At 33.8% G+C, this 16804-nt stretch overlaps 3 protein-coding genes across 3 annotated transcripts; 2 read left to right on the top strand and 1 right to left on the bottom strand.

Moving 5' to 3' along the window:
• The first annotated feature begins 438 nt into the window (after positions 1–438).
• Positions 439–1120, top strand: LOC147557608 (uncharacterized). The gene is made up of 3 exons (XM_086658906.1): positions 439–538; positions 617–771; positions 854–1120. The coding sequence occupies exons 1-3, from the start codon at positions 439–441 to the stop codon at positions 1118–1120; spliced, it is 522 nt and encodes a 173-aa protein (XP_086515032.1).
• A 1582-nt stretch (positions 1121–2702) lies between these two features.
• LOC147557607 (zinc finger BED domain-containing protein RICESLEEPER 2-like) lies at positions 2703–3089 on the bottom strand. The gene has a single exon (XM_086658905.1). The coding sequence runs from the start codon at positions 3087–3089 to the stop codon at positions 2703–2705; it is 387 nt and encodes a 128-aa protein (XP_086515031.1).
• Positions 3090–13362: 10273 nt separating this feature from the next.
• LOC147557606 (uncharacterized) lies at positions 13363–16422 on the top strand. The gene is made up of 5 exons (XM_086658904.1): positions 13363–13828; positions 14032–14116; positions 14254–14391; positions 14611–14939; positions 16301–16422. The coding sequence occupies exons 1-5, from the start codon at positions 13363–13365 to the stop codon at positions 16420–16422; spliced, it is 1140 nt and encodes a 379-aa protein (XP_086515030.1).
• The last annotated feature ends 382 nt before the right edge of the window (positions 16423–16804 follow it).

The raw sequence follows: 16804 nt of genomic DNA, 5'->3' as shown, positions 1-16804 counted from the left end.
AGAAAGCACTACAACTTCATTGAAGACCTATCCACTTGGGAGTTACACTCCGGAAATGATATTAACATTTGGTCAGACAATTGGATACCAGAGATCAATGGTCGTGTACCTAATCATAAATCTATAATTATAGAAAGCGACAACATCAATATCATCAAACACATTCACAACAAGCATCATACAGTACACTGGCAATCTCTAATCCACATCAGGAGAATTCAAAAAATCAGAAAAGAATTTGATGCGGTCCAATTCAAACACACAAGGAGACAACTCAACTTAAATGCAGACGAATTAGCAAGATGGACGAGGAAAAAGAATGCGAGTAAAAAGTGGCAGAATGTTCCTTGTATTTTAGTCGATAAATACTGTAATAACGCTTTTATTAATTAATGCAATGCTAGTTCAACAAAAAAAAGTAAGAACAAGCTTCAACAAATGAGAGATAGTGGATGGGAAACATTTGATGAAAAAGTTGTGAGTTCTTGTGGAAATCTTGAAATCAATGTGCCCGACATGGAGTCAAGGTATGTGAAAGGTATTAAATCGAAAAGACTTGCTTCGTTTTTGACAAATTTCCATTATTACAAGAATGATTGCTTTTTACATGTCATAGATTTTGTAATGAAAGAGTTGGGTGATCGATTTACACCGGAAAATGTTGAGTTGTTGAATTGTGTGCCATGTTTGAATCCTTGTTCTTCATTTCAAGATTTTGACATTAATTCACTTCTGAGGTTGGCAAGATTTTACCCAAATGACTTTAAGGATGTTAGTGATAGGGAGTTTGTCTAGCCAACTTGAGACTTACATTGAGTGTGTTAAGATGGACGATAATTTTTCGAATTTGAAGGGTATTTCAGATCTATGTAGGACTCTTGTTCGTACAAAAAAGCACAAGACATTTGGATTGGTGTACACTCTTTTGAAGCTAGCTTTGTCATTACCGGTGGCTACCGCAAGTGTTGAACGAGTATTTTCTGGTATGAAATATGTGAAGAATGAGTTGAGAAATCGAATGTCTAACCCATGGCGTAATGATTGTTTAGTGACATTTGTGGAGAAAGATGTGTTTGCTACAATCAACGATCAAGATATTACCAAGCGCTTCAAGGAATGAGTAAAAAGATAATGAATTTACGCTTGGACTAGAAAGAGATTTTTATTTTGTGTTGTAATTAAAACATTAGTATATTTGATTATGTAATACTCGGATTTTTTTTTGGTTCTATAATATTTTCGGCATACCTTGAGTTTTAATCTTGGATCCGCCCCTGGTTTAAATCATGCATATATGATCACCTACCATCTACACAGAGTGATGCATTCATATCTCCTACTTCTAGCATGAATCTAGACAATAATATAAAAGAAAACAAGAGATCACCCCTACCTAGCGATTCAAAACTCCGCCCCCCTTCGCTTCGCCTCGAGCAACTTGCTCCCACTCGTTTCGGCTTTCCTTATGACCTCCTAGACAAAGATAAAACTTAGATTCTTCGAGAAGAATCTTAAAATAACATAGATGACTCCGAAATAACCATAAGAAAAGAAAGATCAAAAGAGACTCGACTCGCATTAACGTCGGAAGACCCCGAGCGACTCCATTCTGTCTTAGATTCAAACCGACCATAATTTTGTTCCATTTTGATCAAACAATATATAGTGCAAAACAACCCCTGACTTGACCGGATTGCATATCTAGTCCCCGATTTCACCTTGTTTTTTGTCAAGTAGTCTTTAAGGCAACTTATTCATTTCATTCTTTAACCGTAACCTCGGGATGTTACAATTGCTCATATCTATTGTCCTGCTCAAACTCAAAATCTGAAAGAGAAAAAGAAATAATTTAAGAAACAAACAAAACATTAAATGGCGTTAACTAACAGAAGATTAATATAAAGTATTACCTGGTAAAGATGGTAGCCAATCTTTTAAACAACTCAAGGCTTCCACTACTTCAGGAGCTAATGAAGATCTATATTCCGTGAGTATCCTGAGACCACAACTGAAAGCGGATTCTGATGCTACCGTGGACACTGGAACAACCAAGAAATCTCGAGCCATCTTATTAAGTGTAGGATACTGAACACCACAATTTCTCCACCAACGTAATGCATCGAAACTCCAATCATCATTTCCTTTTGGAAACAACTTTTCTTCCAAGTATCCATCCAACTCTGATTTTGTAGTTTCTAAACTAGTATCTCCCTCCTTTAAAAATTCATCGATTTCTCCATCATTCGCTCTACTCATTTGGTCAGATACCACATCGAGAGAGGACCTTGAAATACTTTCTGACGGATTCATAAAAAAACTGACAGAAGAAGATTTCGGCATTTCATATGTAGAATAAACATTTCCTAAAGATTGAAGAAACATGTTGAACTTAATGTCAGCATTGGTACGATAAAGCTTCTTAAAAACAAATTCTAGATATTTTGCCTTGTATCGTGGATCAAACACAATACCAATGCTCATCATTAAGCTACACTCGCTCCAATATTATCAAATTTTTCTCTCATTTGCATTGTCATGTCACGAAGATATAAATGCTCACTTAATTCCCCACGAATAATCTCTTTGTTTACTTTAAAAACACTTTTAAAATACAAATTTGGAGTTGGATACTTAACACCTGAAAACTTTGGTGTTTCATCGTAAAATACTTTCAACCATTCACAAACAACTTCTGTTTTTTGTCATTCATCCAAATGAGGGAAACACTTATATCCTAGATCCAACTCTGTTAAACGCTTAAATGTGTTACGCACTGCAATGGCACTCTTAAGCATCAAATAAGTTGAATTCCACCTAGTAGGAACATCTCTTTCAACATCCTTTCCAATCAATCTTGTTTGAGCCAATGCACTTTCAAACTTTTCGAATCTACTTTGAGAAGCATTTATGTAGTTAACACTTTCCCGAATCTTTCTAAGAAAATCATCGATGACTCGCAATCCATCTTGTACGATAATATTTAATATATGTGCACTACAACGCATATGCAACATCTCTCCATCAAGAAGCAATGATTTCTTTCCATTTAGCCATAGTTTAAGATTTAATATATGTGCACTACAACGCATATGCAACTTCAGTTAGAACTTCACCTGTATGTGGAGACAACACCATTACATAAGCAATGACCTTCTTATGCAATTTCCACTCATTGTCAATGTAGTGGCAAGTTAGACAATAATAACCCTTGTTTTGATGTTAAGCTATCCTTAAATCAGTCGTGAGACTAACTCGCGAAGATATTGAATCCAGCTCACGTTGTAACTCAACTTTCATCTTTTAGTAGATTTTCAGAAGATCTCCCCGAATGGTATTTCTCGAATAAAACTTGGTTGTTGGATGGTAAGATCTAATTAACTTTCTAAAGCAATCATATTCAACCATATTAAAAGCACAGTCATGCTTAGCAATCATTTGACTGGTAATTTTCGACTTTCTGACTCATCAAACTTCCAATTTACGACTTTTGAGGATTTACCATTACTCTTGAGAGAAGTCAAAACTGATTGGTTAGCACGATTCATAGGCCACCACTTACAAGTATTCAAATGATTTTTAAGATGAGTTGTCCATTGTTTACTATCAACATCAAATGATATCATACAATGACTGCATGTAGCTCTTGTTGGGTATTGATGGCGTCTACTAATGTTATTAGCAGAATCTCAGACATCTCATATCTAACATTAGTACGGTCCCAAGATCATCATGCATAAACTAATAATCAACTAAGAGTTAGAGATTACCTTAATCGCTAGTCTTCCGTCGAACCTTTCCAATCGCTTTGAGAAGACCAAGATCTCCAATTGTAGCTCCTCTACTTGGGACATCGAATGGTCTACTTAATCCCCCACCATGTAGGCTAGCTAGAACTCCAATGGTGGTTTGATAGTAAGAAGAACTACTTGTTCTTTATTTGACTAGTTGATAGCTTTTGGGAATTAGCTCACTTTTTCCTCATTACTTGATGTTGTAGAGTAAGAAAGCTCTTAGAGAAATTTCACACCTTATTCACTGCCCTAAGGCTCATTATATAGAACCCTAATAGGAGTCCCACTCAAATTTGGTTTCGTAAAAGACCTTTTTGAATAAGATTAAAGAAATAGTCGAAAATAGAAACTAGTTTCTATATTCTCAATTCCTTGATTAGGGAACGTCCAAACCAGGCCAAAATTAACAGATCCAACCTTCCCTATTAAGGGACCCGTCCCTCTAATTTTCAACCCAATCCGAGCCCAAAAAGTCCTCTTTTGGCTCTAGGCCAAAACCCCTTTTTCGGGCCTTTTGTGCTATCTTTGCCCAAACTTCTTTTGGACCAATGAGACATGTTTATGGGACTCTCCCATGATTATATATCTCATTCCCACTAGTCATATTATCCGATTAAATAGTCATTCTTATGTGTAACCCGTTGTAGGATCCGGTCAAAGTTCGACGATCGTAGTTGGTTTCTGGCTAAACAATATGACCCCCTAATCAACCGGACTTGATGATCTTCATCATCAATTGTCTTATCTGACAAGTTGCTTGCATTGCATTCTTGGTCGAAGGACATCTCCTTCAGCTCTGATCTTGCCATTTACTGTTTGTTGCTCAAATTCTAGCCACACTGGTGACCTCTGTTTTCTTTTTTGCATTCAGGGACTTGTTCTGTAGCTCCATGTTCTTCTTGCATTGTAGTGTTATCAATATTTGTCTCATTGAGATCGGTTGTTGGCAGAGACGACACTGAAGGACAAGTAGTCGAAGTTGAAATACTTATTGTAGGTTGTGACATTATATATATAGAGTTCAAGTTCTAAACCTACAAATTATGCAAATTAACCATATCATATTATCATATTCTTATAACTACATAGAAACTATCTTCACATTGTGAATGTAAAAGCAATTCATATATAATACATCAATGATTCTAAAACATATATAGTACACACTTACAATTATGTACAAATATAAAGTAGATGAATTCCTAAAATATAAAGACGGTGAAAATTCTAATGAAATTTCAGCAAATGCTTCTTAGAACACACTTACAATCATGAAACATATATAGTACACACTCAATCTGAAATGAACACACTTACAACCCTTAAACCACAAACTCACAAGTATTGTGAAATATAAAAGAAATCCATATATAGTACAACAATTATTCTAAAACACAATAACATATACGGTACACACTTACAATCATGAAACATATATAGTACACACTCATATATTTAAGAACACATTTATAGTACACACTCATCATTTCCGTGGGGTGGTAGTATTTTGAACTGAGATCTGAAATGAACACACTTACATATATAATACACACTCACAAGTATTGTGAAATGTAAAAGCAATCCATATATAGTACAATAATTATTCTAAAACATATATAGTACACACTTACAATCATGTCGAACTTTCATGATCAGATTATCATAATGGGTTTTACAATTTAAAAATCGTTATCTCTTCATGAACAGACGAGAATGTTACTTCGTATAGCAATATTCAACATCAGTTATTCAGTTACATCAGAGGACATTTTCTTGAAAACTATTTCAATGGATAAGGCAGTTCCTGCCCTAGGTAAGCTTCAACCAAATTTCACTTCAAATTTAACAAACATTTCTTAGCTACTTTCTATTTTTTATTGTCAAAATTGTAACAAAGATGAAAATCAAAAGCTTATGCCAATGGATGCTGAAAATTAATATCAAAAGCTTAGAAATTTCCCCTATTATTTAGATTAAATCAATATATGCAAGATAATAAGACATACTATATATGAGAGGCAAACTTACTGTCTTCTTCTTCCCCTCTCTTCCTAACCAGATTTCGTCAATTCTTTGTCTTTCCTGGTTTCCCTTTCACTTTCGCCAGACTTCAATGATTTAGTCAAAGATCTCAAGAAACCCTAGCATTTAGAGAGAGAGAGATAGCTAGAGAGAGTTAGAGATGCATAGTTAGAGAGGGAGAGAGAAAGAGAGATGGCTTAGGGTTACCAAAACTTCTTCTACTTCTTCTGTTCTTCAAATTTCACGAGAGAGAGTGAGAGACCGTGTTTTCTCAGTTAGAACTTAGGGTTGGGTCATAAGGATTTTCAACCATTAGATTTAAATACCGAATCTCAGCCGTCCATTTATATTATTAGTATTAAAATTTATATTTTTATTATTTTTATATGTTATTTATCGGATAGGATAGTGGTGTATCCGAATTCGTATCCGATAAGATGCCGAATATTTCGGATTTTTTTTAAATCGGATACGAATACGGATCAGATGTCGAATATACGGATATCCATTGACAGGAGACAAACCGATCTACACAAGTCATAGAAGAACTTCTTGAAAGTTTTGATATACTTTAGTTACCAAATTACTTTTGAGTATTGTTTTTTTCCCTCCTCTTGGCCTATCAACAATAAAATTAACTTCTTGAAAGTTTTGATATACTATTCATCCTTTTAATTTTGTAAGAGATGGGTGTAAACCAGGGAGAATTAAATTCAACGATGCCCTAGTTTTATTTGATAAATTGCTTCATTTTAAACCCTCACCTTCTATTTATCCTTTTAATCAATTGTTGGGTGTAATTTCAAGAATGAGATATCATACTATTGTCATTGATTTGTACAAACAAATGGTGAGTTCAGTTAAAATTCAACCCAATATCTGTACTTACACCATTTTGGTTGCACATTTCACAATTCACCATTCGCTTTCACAAACAACAATTCACAATTCACAATTCACATTTCACATTTCACATTTCACATTTCACATTTCACATTTCACATTTCATAATTCACATTTCACATTTCACAATTCACCATGAACGGTAAACAAATGGTGTAATTTCAAGAATGAGATATCATACTACTGTCATTGATTTGTACAAACAAATGGTGAGTTCAGTAACCCAATATCTGTACTTACACCATTTTGGTTGCACATTTCATAATTCACCATTCACTTTCATAAACAACAATTCACAATTCACAATTCACAATTCACATTTCACATTTCACATTTCACAATTCACATTTCACATTTCACAATTCACCATGAACGGTAAACATATACTAATACAATAAAAACTAAAACTAATAATTCTTCAACTTTATCCATCTTCAACTTCGGCAACTTAGATGTTCTAACTTCTCCATTCACCATTCTCGTCGCTCTTGGAATCGAAGACGAAGAAGAAGTCGAATGTCTTGAGTCAACCCAAATGAAGTGTGACGGATGATCATTTCTCATGAAAGGGCACTTGTAATACAAACGCCTTGGATTGTCCACAGATCTCAATAGTTTCAAACCCATGTTTCCACCACTACAATGACATGGAATCTCTGGAAAAGTAATTCGAGACATACTGCAAAAAAACAATAAGCCTCTGATAAACATAAGCGAAGAAAAAATAATTGATATAACAAATAAACTGATCATAAGCAAGTATTACTAGTGTTGGGTTAAACTAGAAAAGGTGGGCAGCAATGGGTTAAACAATAAGATTCTTGTTGTTATTTAATCCACCACCAATTGGAAGGGAAAGAGGAAGGCTTTGTGACTACTTTCTAGTTAATGCTCCCCCATGTTTAATCAATTTCAAGTTGAATAGTCAACTAACTCAAAGAGAAAGAAAATGATTTGGATATCTTTCATCAGTCAAGTGGTAATGAACTACTAGTTTGAAATGGTTAGATGCTTGATCCTAACAGATAATCTTAACTATACCAGATAATTGCCTTATTTTTAATTGTCATGTGTTGATAACTAGGGAGGTAGTTTATGAAAATTACAATGTTTTGAATATTTTTACAAATTAAAAGTAGGAACGAAAATGCATACTATTGAATCGCAAAAGACTTTAAGTTTATGAACTTACAAGCAAGAATGGTACGATATGAGAGGCTATAACCTTTTACCTAATTAACTTTGGCATTAAAATCTTCAAAATGTGCAAAAACAGTAGAAAATACAAAAGTTCAAACATTAGCAACTTTCATCTCTATATATAAACAGTAACACCTTAGAGTTCAAAATCCACATTTATTCGAGTTCAAACATTAGCAACTCATATACTCTCCTAATATAACACTAGCCAAGTCCAAATCTAATCAAATTAGCATAATAAAACTAAATTAATCAATTTAATATCAGATCTCACAATAGTAATGGAATAATATAGTAAAATAGTAGAAATGGTACTACACAAGATTAAAGAAGTCATTTTTCACCACAGAAAAAAAACCCTAAATAGAAACAACCCTAAAAATTTACCTCACCAAATCTTCTGAAATTTTTGGAGATATAGTAAAATAGAGTGGAAATGGTACTCAACACAAGATTAAAGAAGTCATTTTTCACCACAGAAAAAAACCTAAGGTTGTGTTTGATAGGAAATTTCTTAGGGAAAAGAAAAATATTTTCTCTTAAATCCAACTTTTTCATGTGTTTGAAATGTAATTTAGAGAAAATGAGAAGTCTCCTCACGTGACTATTTTTTCCCCATTTTCTCTAAAAAGAGAGAAAAAGCTGACCCACCTTTTATTGGATAAATTTTTTCTCCTCCAAAGTTTACCCGTCAAATAGCCAGCAGCTTTGCGCTGTGGATAATGGTGATATGTTCCTTCCCTCTCTCTCATCATTCATAAAAGCATAGTAAATGCTGCCGAAATCAGTTTCCATACATCTCTTTAACAAAACTGGATATGGTGATTCATTGAAGGAAATGTTGCCTGAATATACTAGCTCCTCATTTCTTTGAACTATTTTGAGATCATTCTATCTCTAAATTCCTTTGGAGCATTTTTAATGCATTTATGGTTCATTGATTACTTCTTTATTTTGTTTATCTTCCTTTCCTTTCACAATTTATAATTTACCAACTCAATGTGTTGATTCTTAACAAAAAAAAAGCTCAATGTGTTGATGATGTTCCCTAAAAATTATGCCCTCTCTCTCTAAAACATTATGCTAGCCCAATCTCTCTCTCTCTAAAACATTCATCTCACTGACTGCCCTCTCTCTCTAAAACATTATGCTAGCCCAATCTCTCTCTCTCTAAAACATTCATCTCACTGACTGCCCTCTCTCTCTAAAACATTATGCTAGCCCAATCTCTCTCTCTCTAACATTACGGGCAGTGTTTGTTGATGATTGACCCTAAAAATCTGAGTTTGAATGTTTAATGGGATAGATTTTTTCATGAAATGGAAAGAGAAGAAAATCATATGTATGGGTGTCAAATTGAGTTTGAATCAATGAGAATCATTAACTTGTTTTATTCATGTCTCCCAAAGCAAAGACCACAGTTCTGAGAACTGATATGTTTCCCTCTCTAAAACAGATGTGCATGATCTCTCTCTTTTGGACGAAACCATCAGTATTCTGAATTTGTTCTTTCTTTTTTTATTAGTCTATATATATATATATACATATATATGAACTGAAATGAAGTTTTATGAGTAATTGAAGGTTTTCTCTCTCTAAATGAAGAACTGAATTTTAGACTAACACTAGAGTTCCTATTGAGATTGTGATTGACCGTGAAGTAATAGTGATTTGAGCTAAGTAATAATAAGTAATTAATTATGGATAGATGAAGCTCATTATCTCTGTACTTCCATTCTATAATGAGAGGGTAATGGAAAATTATTATTTTTTTGTTCTCTTAACGAACCAAACAATAGAAAATGCGAAAAAATATCATGGAGAAAATGTTTCTTGGTGAAAAATTTTCTCGGAGTAAATTTTTCTCTATTTTTTTTCATTTCCCTAAATTGGTATCAAACACAACCTAAATGGAACACAAGCAACTCCGTGTTTCGTCGAAGAGAGGGAACAGAAAATCACCTTGAATTCTTGGGTTTGAGTATTCAGATTCGTTGAGTATTTTGGGTTTGAGTATTTGTTGAGAGAAAAGGAGAGAGCGCTGACAAAATCGAGAGAGAGAAGAGAGTTATTGTTTGTTTGGGCGTGGAAGGGTTTTTATTTAATAGGGAAATAATCTGGAATGTTGGCCTCCTTAACGGTTCAGATCAGATTTTAGACGGGGGACCTAAAGATAAATACATGGAAGTTGAGGACCTAACTGTAATTTCTTTATAATTTCATAATTGCACTTGATTTCAACTCCTTTGGCCAGGTGTCGTACTCTGATAGGTTCGCTTCTCACATTGCTTTTCAACGTCGCTCCAAACAACATTTTTCTTTGAGAAATCCCCCAGTCAGTTAAAGTGCACTGGCAATTGAGGATGATAGGGTGTGTCTCAGAGCATTTTAAGAGGTTGAAACGAGCGGCCAGATGAATTCGTATGCGCCGGGACACTTCCAGCGGTTAGATGCACTCGGGTACACGGTAATATTTTGTGCTTTCGTGCGCTGAATCTAGGATGTCGTGAAATTCCAAGTAGCACAAGCGTATGACCTACGGGAGCCCTCACCTTATCCGAGCAGTCAGATTGCACGCCACGTGTATTCAGTTGATTTAGTCAACTATCTTTAACTCGACTCTTTGACTTGGACTATCTTTCTCATCTAGACTCCGATTTGTCTTCCAATTTCGCCGCTGGGTTCGTCTTCGACTCTACTTTTCATCCGTATATCAACATTAGCCAACATTTCTAGAATCAACAAATGACCAAATGCCCCTCTTGTATCTTTCTCTCGTTTTTTTATCCGGTTATCACGCTCAATTCTTTAGAAGGCACCTGAGTAAGAGAAACAAACAATTGATAGAAATAACGTCTCGAAATAGCCTAACTAGCTAAAGTTAAGAGATCCAGATGGGACGTTTTCATGTCTCATCAATAACACCTTGTGCTGACAACATGTAAGAAAATGCTCTCACAAAAGTAGTTTTTGTTTTTATTTTTTAACGAAAACGTTGCAAAGAGAGAAGAAGGGTAGAGAAACACGAAAACAAAATAAAAAAATATACTTTTTGTTACCTTTGAACAAGAAATATACTTTGTAACCTTTGAAATTTTGTTAGAAAATTATATAGTTTGTAGAAGTAAAATCAGGAAACTTCATAAGAAGATTGAACCTCATAAGATAAAGAAACACCAAGAATAACCTCCTTAACGGAGCTTCAAATAACTTGATCTAAAATTTATATATTTATCTCTCTAAAACACAATGAAAACACTCCATTAAAGAAGATAGAAGATGATGATGGAAGCTAAAAGATAAAAGATACATTGAAGAAAGTAAAAGAAAGAAGATGAAGACGTGCCTTCAAGGAGAAACAACTCCGGCAAAATTTTTCGGCGGGAGGCAAGTCTGATCAACAAGGTTAGAGAGAGAAAATTTAGTTGAAGAGAGTGTTTTGGGTTACAGACAGAATGAGAAAATGAAAAATTGATTAATGGGTAGGTGTTTATATAAGCCCATTTTTTTGGGTTTTTTAATCAAAAATTTCTTATTTTTAATACTTTTTGAGGCCTATTTGTGGGCGATGGTACTCCTATTTTACCTATGAAATTGTTCCTAATCGTAAGAAAACAAATTTTGGTTATTTGAAAAACTCAACGGTTAGCCAAGAGAGAGAGAAGATACCTTTGGTTTTTTTAGCTGAATTCTCGATGTTTTTTATTAAATCATCAAGCAATTTTAGGTTTAGGATGTTTGAATCTCCTTCGTTGTTGTTTGAAATAAATATTTGGATTTTTCATATTCTTTTTGTTAAAGGATTCTAGAACAAGAAGTTCCAATTTCTGTTAAACGTAGTTGCTAGGATTTTATCCATTAAATCTTTGTGTATATTGGTTGTTCAATTGATTTTTCTGATATCATGAAATAAAGAATTTTTTGGTATATGGCCCAAAAAACAGGCCCTAATAACACTTTTAGTCCTCTCTAATCCCATAAAGGGTATAAAAACCAAAACATTATTACAAATAGATATCTAGTCCATTTGGTTCAATCTAGAGAGAAAACACAAATCCCTAGAATAAATATAAATTATTAATACCTAAACTAACCTTTCTTAAATATAAAAACAGTTATAAGCTCAAAATTACCAAATATATTTTCCATTTTTATCTCCCTGTTTCTCTCTCCAATCATGTTTGTATATTAAGAAACCGTGATCTTCTCATAATCAAGAAGTTTTGTAACCGAAACCTTATTGTCTCTACAATCTATCTCTCTCTCTCTCTCTCTCTTCATCTTATTCGAAAGTAAATCTTCCATTAAATCAGACACCTTGTTTCATATTCATTTGAGTTGCTGAAATCATAATCACCATTGTTAATCAGGAAGTTTCTGTGATTTTGTTTTAGTTTATGATAATTGATTATCTCTCTACATCTTAATCTACTGAAAATCTTCCATTAAAGCAAAGAAATTGTTAAAACTTCATTAGATCTATTCAAAATCAGTTTCTTAATTCTTAATCAGGTAAACAATCTTCTTCTATAATGATTCTGTTTCAAATGAATATGAAATTATTGTCTTTCTCTCTTTAAAAATTTATTGAATGATATCTATTTTGATGAGATAATCCTTCATTACTGATTCTTACAAATCCAGTTTAATTATTGTTGAAATCAATCATCATATCAGATATATTTACATATGTAGTTTAAGCTTAATGAGATTCGTACTTTTTCTTCAAATCTGGTTTTCAATCCGTATGGATTTATGAGAAGTGATTTTTCCATACGGTTCGTCATAACAGAATTAACAGTACGTGTACTTTATCATAAATTATCATGATTTATATTAAATCATGCAAACATCTGTCATACGATGTTTTTCACAATGTAAACATTATTTGTTACTTTTCTAACAAATTATATATACTTTATCAGGAATTTAATGAATACTATATTATCGTACATAAATTACGTGTATGGGTTACAACATTACGAATGCTTTAATATAAAACAGTATTCATTTCATTATTATAAAAACTTCGCTTTATTGTTGCACATCATGTGTTATTTGTAATAAATTCTATATAATTTACGTGAATGTATATATCATTTATTGTAAATAATATAATTTTATGTAAAATTTATGTGTATTTAACATCTCTCCATTTGTTATCACAGATGGAGTTCCAGGCAGAATCATCAAATCAAAATAAGCAAATCAAATTGAAATCAAAGGGTTGGGATAAGATATTTACAGAAATAGGACAGTTATTTCCTGGTGGGGCAAAAGCATTTCGATATTCTCTTAGGCAATATAGTATTAACACAGGATATGATTTCAAATTCATAAAAATGATACAAAGCGTGTTACTGCTGTGTGTCCTGTGGAAGATTGCGAATGGAGAGTGCATGGATCGGCACCATTAAAATGCGAATCTATGTTCATTTTGAAAGATATGGAAATGAAACATGACTATGCTGATTTCATTCAGAAGATCAAGAAACCCAAAATCAACAGTTCTTTTGTTGGTAAACTTATTCTTGATGATGTAACCAGAAGTCTAGATCGTTCCACTAAAAGTTTGAAGAACGATTTCTTGAAAAACTACAGCGTCCAACTTTCATATTACTACACTTATGAGGGGAAGAAAGTTGCAATGAACGAAGCATTTGGCCAGGAAGGAGATTCATATGCAAAACTTAAATGGTATGCTGATGCCTTTTCACGTACAAATCCAAACAGCATAGTCCAATTAGAAGTTGACGATGCTACTCGTCGATTTCAAAGAATCTTTATTGCACCACATGCTTGTATGGCAGGATTCAAATATTGTAGACCTGTTATATACGTTGATGGAACCTTTTGCAAAACTCGTTTTAACGGTTGCATTCTAGCTGCTGTTGCTAAGGATGGAAACAATGGTGAGTTCCTAAATTCACATAAATTCAATATATTATTTCTTCAGTTTATCTACTTTATTGTAATTTTACGTACATTTACTATTCTCTACATAATTTGTCATAAAGTATACATAATCAGATTAGATTACCTATTCTTTACATGTAAGTTTGTAAATATTGGATTACATTATTATGGATTTATCTTACACAATTCACAATTTCAGGTCTGTTTCCCTTTGCTTATGTTGTTGTTACGCAATGCTGTGGATATGGAGAAGATATATACTTTTATTTCAGACCGTCACAATGGTATTATCAACGGTGTTAAGAAAATTTTCCCTACAGCAAACCATTCATTTTGTGTTTGGCATCTAAGGAACAATCTCAATTTAAGACTCGCTAATGGAGCTCGAAAATCAAAGCTCTTTCAATCTTTGATTTTCAAGGCAGCTAGAGCTAACCCCCGAGTCTGAGTATAATAATACTATTAATCAGATGATACAGATGGGTGGTTCCAAAGTTGCTGCATTCTTTCAATCCTTAAACCCTGCATCATGGGCAGATTCATTCTTCCCCGGTCCAAGGTTTGAAGTGTTTGCATTTTTTCTAATTATATTTGTGCAAATCACATATGTTTGTGAATACATTATACATAATTTACGGTGTTTAAATCATACTATACTGACAGTATGTATAATTTCAGACACATCATCGTAATTTAGGTTTATTAAATTATAATGTAAACACCTTTTTTTCGTTTTTTAATGTAGACATAACTATATTATTTTGTCTTGTTCAAACAGGTACACAGCAATAACTTCTCAACTATCGGAGTCCTTTAATAATCAGATCAAATATGCTCGTCTACTCCCAATTACAACAATGTTGGATGCAATACGTACCCATATAATGAACAAGATGAATGTAGCACGTGAATTGTCTAAGAAGTGGACTACGTTCTTTTGTCGAACCATCACTGATCTTTCGAAATCTAAACATGATAGTGCAGCTACTTGGAATTATGCACAGGCTGCAACACTCATATTTGAGGTTTATTCTGATCCATCACATTGTGTTGATCTTCTAAATCTGACTTGTACATATAGAAGGTGGCAGGTTGATGGTGTTCCTTGTGAGCACACCATGTTGTGCATTAAAACTTTGGCTGACGATCAACAAGATTGTTTCTATGATTCTATTTGGACAACTGAGTCTTATGTGAAGACTTACCAGGAACATATAATGTCATCCCAAATTATGATGAGCCTCGTTCATTTGATGAAGAGTCAAAAACACTTCCACCGTTGATTCGTCGTAGACCGGGTAGGCCAAAACAGTACGGATCGAGAACTCAGGGAATATTCCCAGGAAATTGAGGATATGTGGTAGGTGTAAGCAACCTGCCTACCACAATCGCTCCACATGTAGGGTTAATATTTGATTTTATTTCTTCAATTGCCGTATATACAATGTATCTCCGGTTCTTATTAATGATAATCGAATTAGTAAAATTTCATTATTTGTGTTAAACGTTTCATTATGTTTCATTACACTTGCACAATTTATTATAAAGTATACATAATTTGTTGTACATCATGAATTCCCATTATAAAACTTACTTAGTGTATATCAGTATACAATATAAATTACTTTATATAGATGACCACTAACAGAAATTACTATAATTTAAATGACAATTCAAACACTTATAGAAAAAAACATATAGAAATTTGTCATTAAATTGATTTTTGGTTCAAATACTTCGAGTTATTACATTTGACCAATAATGTACCACTAAACAAAATTATAAGTTCAACTAATGTAAATTCTTTCTCCACTGATCTCTTGTTTCATACAGAAGCTCGTACGTCACTTGCGCCCTCTTTCGTTGTGCTAAATCCGTCCAATCTTCGCTAAGAAATTGTTTTTGTATTCCCCATTTGAAATGTTTCATGAACAAAAACTCCAATCTTCGGTTAGTGTCTACCCCATATCATCCACAGACTAGTGGTCAAGTCGAGGTGTCGAATAGGGAGATTAAACGCATTCTGGAGAAAACGGTTAACACCAATAGGAAGGATTGGTCTTTACGACTAACCGATGCACTATGGGCTTACCGTACAGCGTTTAAGACCCCTATTGGAATGTCTCCATATAGACTAGTGTATGGCAGAGCATGCCACTTACCCGTTGAGTTAGAGCATAGAGCATATTGGGCTATCAAGCAATTGAATTTTTCGCTTGACAAGGAGGGTAGAGAGAGAAAGTTGCAACTCAGTGAGTTGGAGGAGTTGAGAAATGATGCATATGAGAGTGCTAGGTTATATAAACATAAGATGAAAATGTTGCATGATAAAATTATTTTAAGAAAAACATTTTCACCAGGTCAGAAAGTTTTATTATATAACACACGTTTGCATTTATTTCCTGGTAAACTCCGTTCTAGATGGTCAGGACCTTTCACGGTCAAGTTTGTGTATCCTTATGGTGCAGTCGACATTGAAGACAGAAATGGTAGTGTGTCCAAAGTGAATGGACAACGACTAAAACCATTTTTAGAGATGTTGACCGATACAGAGGAAGTTCCTATCGAAGATCGTGTCTATCAAAACTGATCCGCTATGATCAGTTTCGTCTGGCTGAAGACGTTAAACTTAGCGCTTTCTGGGAGGCAACCATGCATAGGACTTCTGAATCTGTAACATCTTTCCCTAATCCTGTTATTTTGCATAGTCTTCAGAACATTGAGGACAATGTTCGGTTTAAGTTTGGGGATGGGGGATTGAATTTTTAGTCCTTATTTCAAAAATTCAAAAGGGTTCAAAATTTTTAATTTTTGGATTGGAAACGTAAGTCTAGTTGTTTTTGCTTGTTAATAGTTATAGAGTCTAGTTGGTTGTACTATGCTTGTGCTAAAGGTTTTTTTTCATGAATTTCGAGTCTTGAAGTTGTCTGTGCACTAGCCATGTGAGTGTTAGATAGGTGAAGAATAGACTT

Source organism: Eschscholzia californica, unplaced genomic scaffold (assembly GCF_041429995.1).
Source record: "Eschscholzia californica isolate CP2 unplaced genomic scaffold, dmEscCali1.0.p SCAF_2, whole genome shotgun sequence".
NCBI classification, from domain to species: Eukaryota; Viridiplantae; Streptophyta; class Magnoliopsida; order Ranunculales; family Papaveraceae; genus Eschscholzia; species Eschscholzia californica.
The sequence above is the reverse complement of the archived record's forward strand: the minus strand, read 5'-3'. Positions and strand labels throughout refer to the sequence as shown.

Coding starts and splice junctions, on each gene's coding strand:
- LOC147557608 (XM_086658906.1), top strand. CDS start 439: ATGAGAGATAGTGGATGGGAAACATTTGATGAAAAAGTTGTGAGTTCT. Junction 539..616: donor GGAGTCAAGGTATGTGAAAG/GTATTAAATCGA, acceptor TACATGTCATAG/ATTTTGTAATGAAAGAGTTG. Junction 772..853: donor ACCCAAATGACTTTAAGGAT/GTTAGTGATAGG, acceptor TCGAATTTGAAG/GGTATTTCAGATCTATGTAG.
- LOC147557607 (XM_086658905.1), bottom strand. CDS start 3,089: ATGCGTTGTAGTGCACATATATTAAATCTTAAACTATGGCTAAATGGA.
- LOC147557606 (XM_086658904.1), top strand. CDS start 13,363: ATGGAAATGAAACATGACTATGCTGATTTCATTCAGAAGATCAAGAAA. Junction 13,829..14,031: donor TGCTAAGGATGGAAACAATG/GTGAGTTCCTAA, acceptor TCACAATTTCAG/GTCTGTTTCCCTTTGCTTAT. Junction 14,117..14,253: donor TATTTCAGACCGTCACAATG/GTATTATCAACG, acceptor TTGATTTTCAAG/GCAGCTAGAGCTAACCCCCG.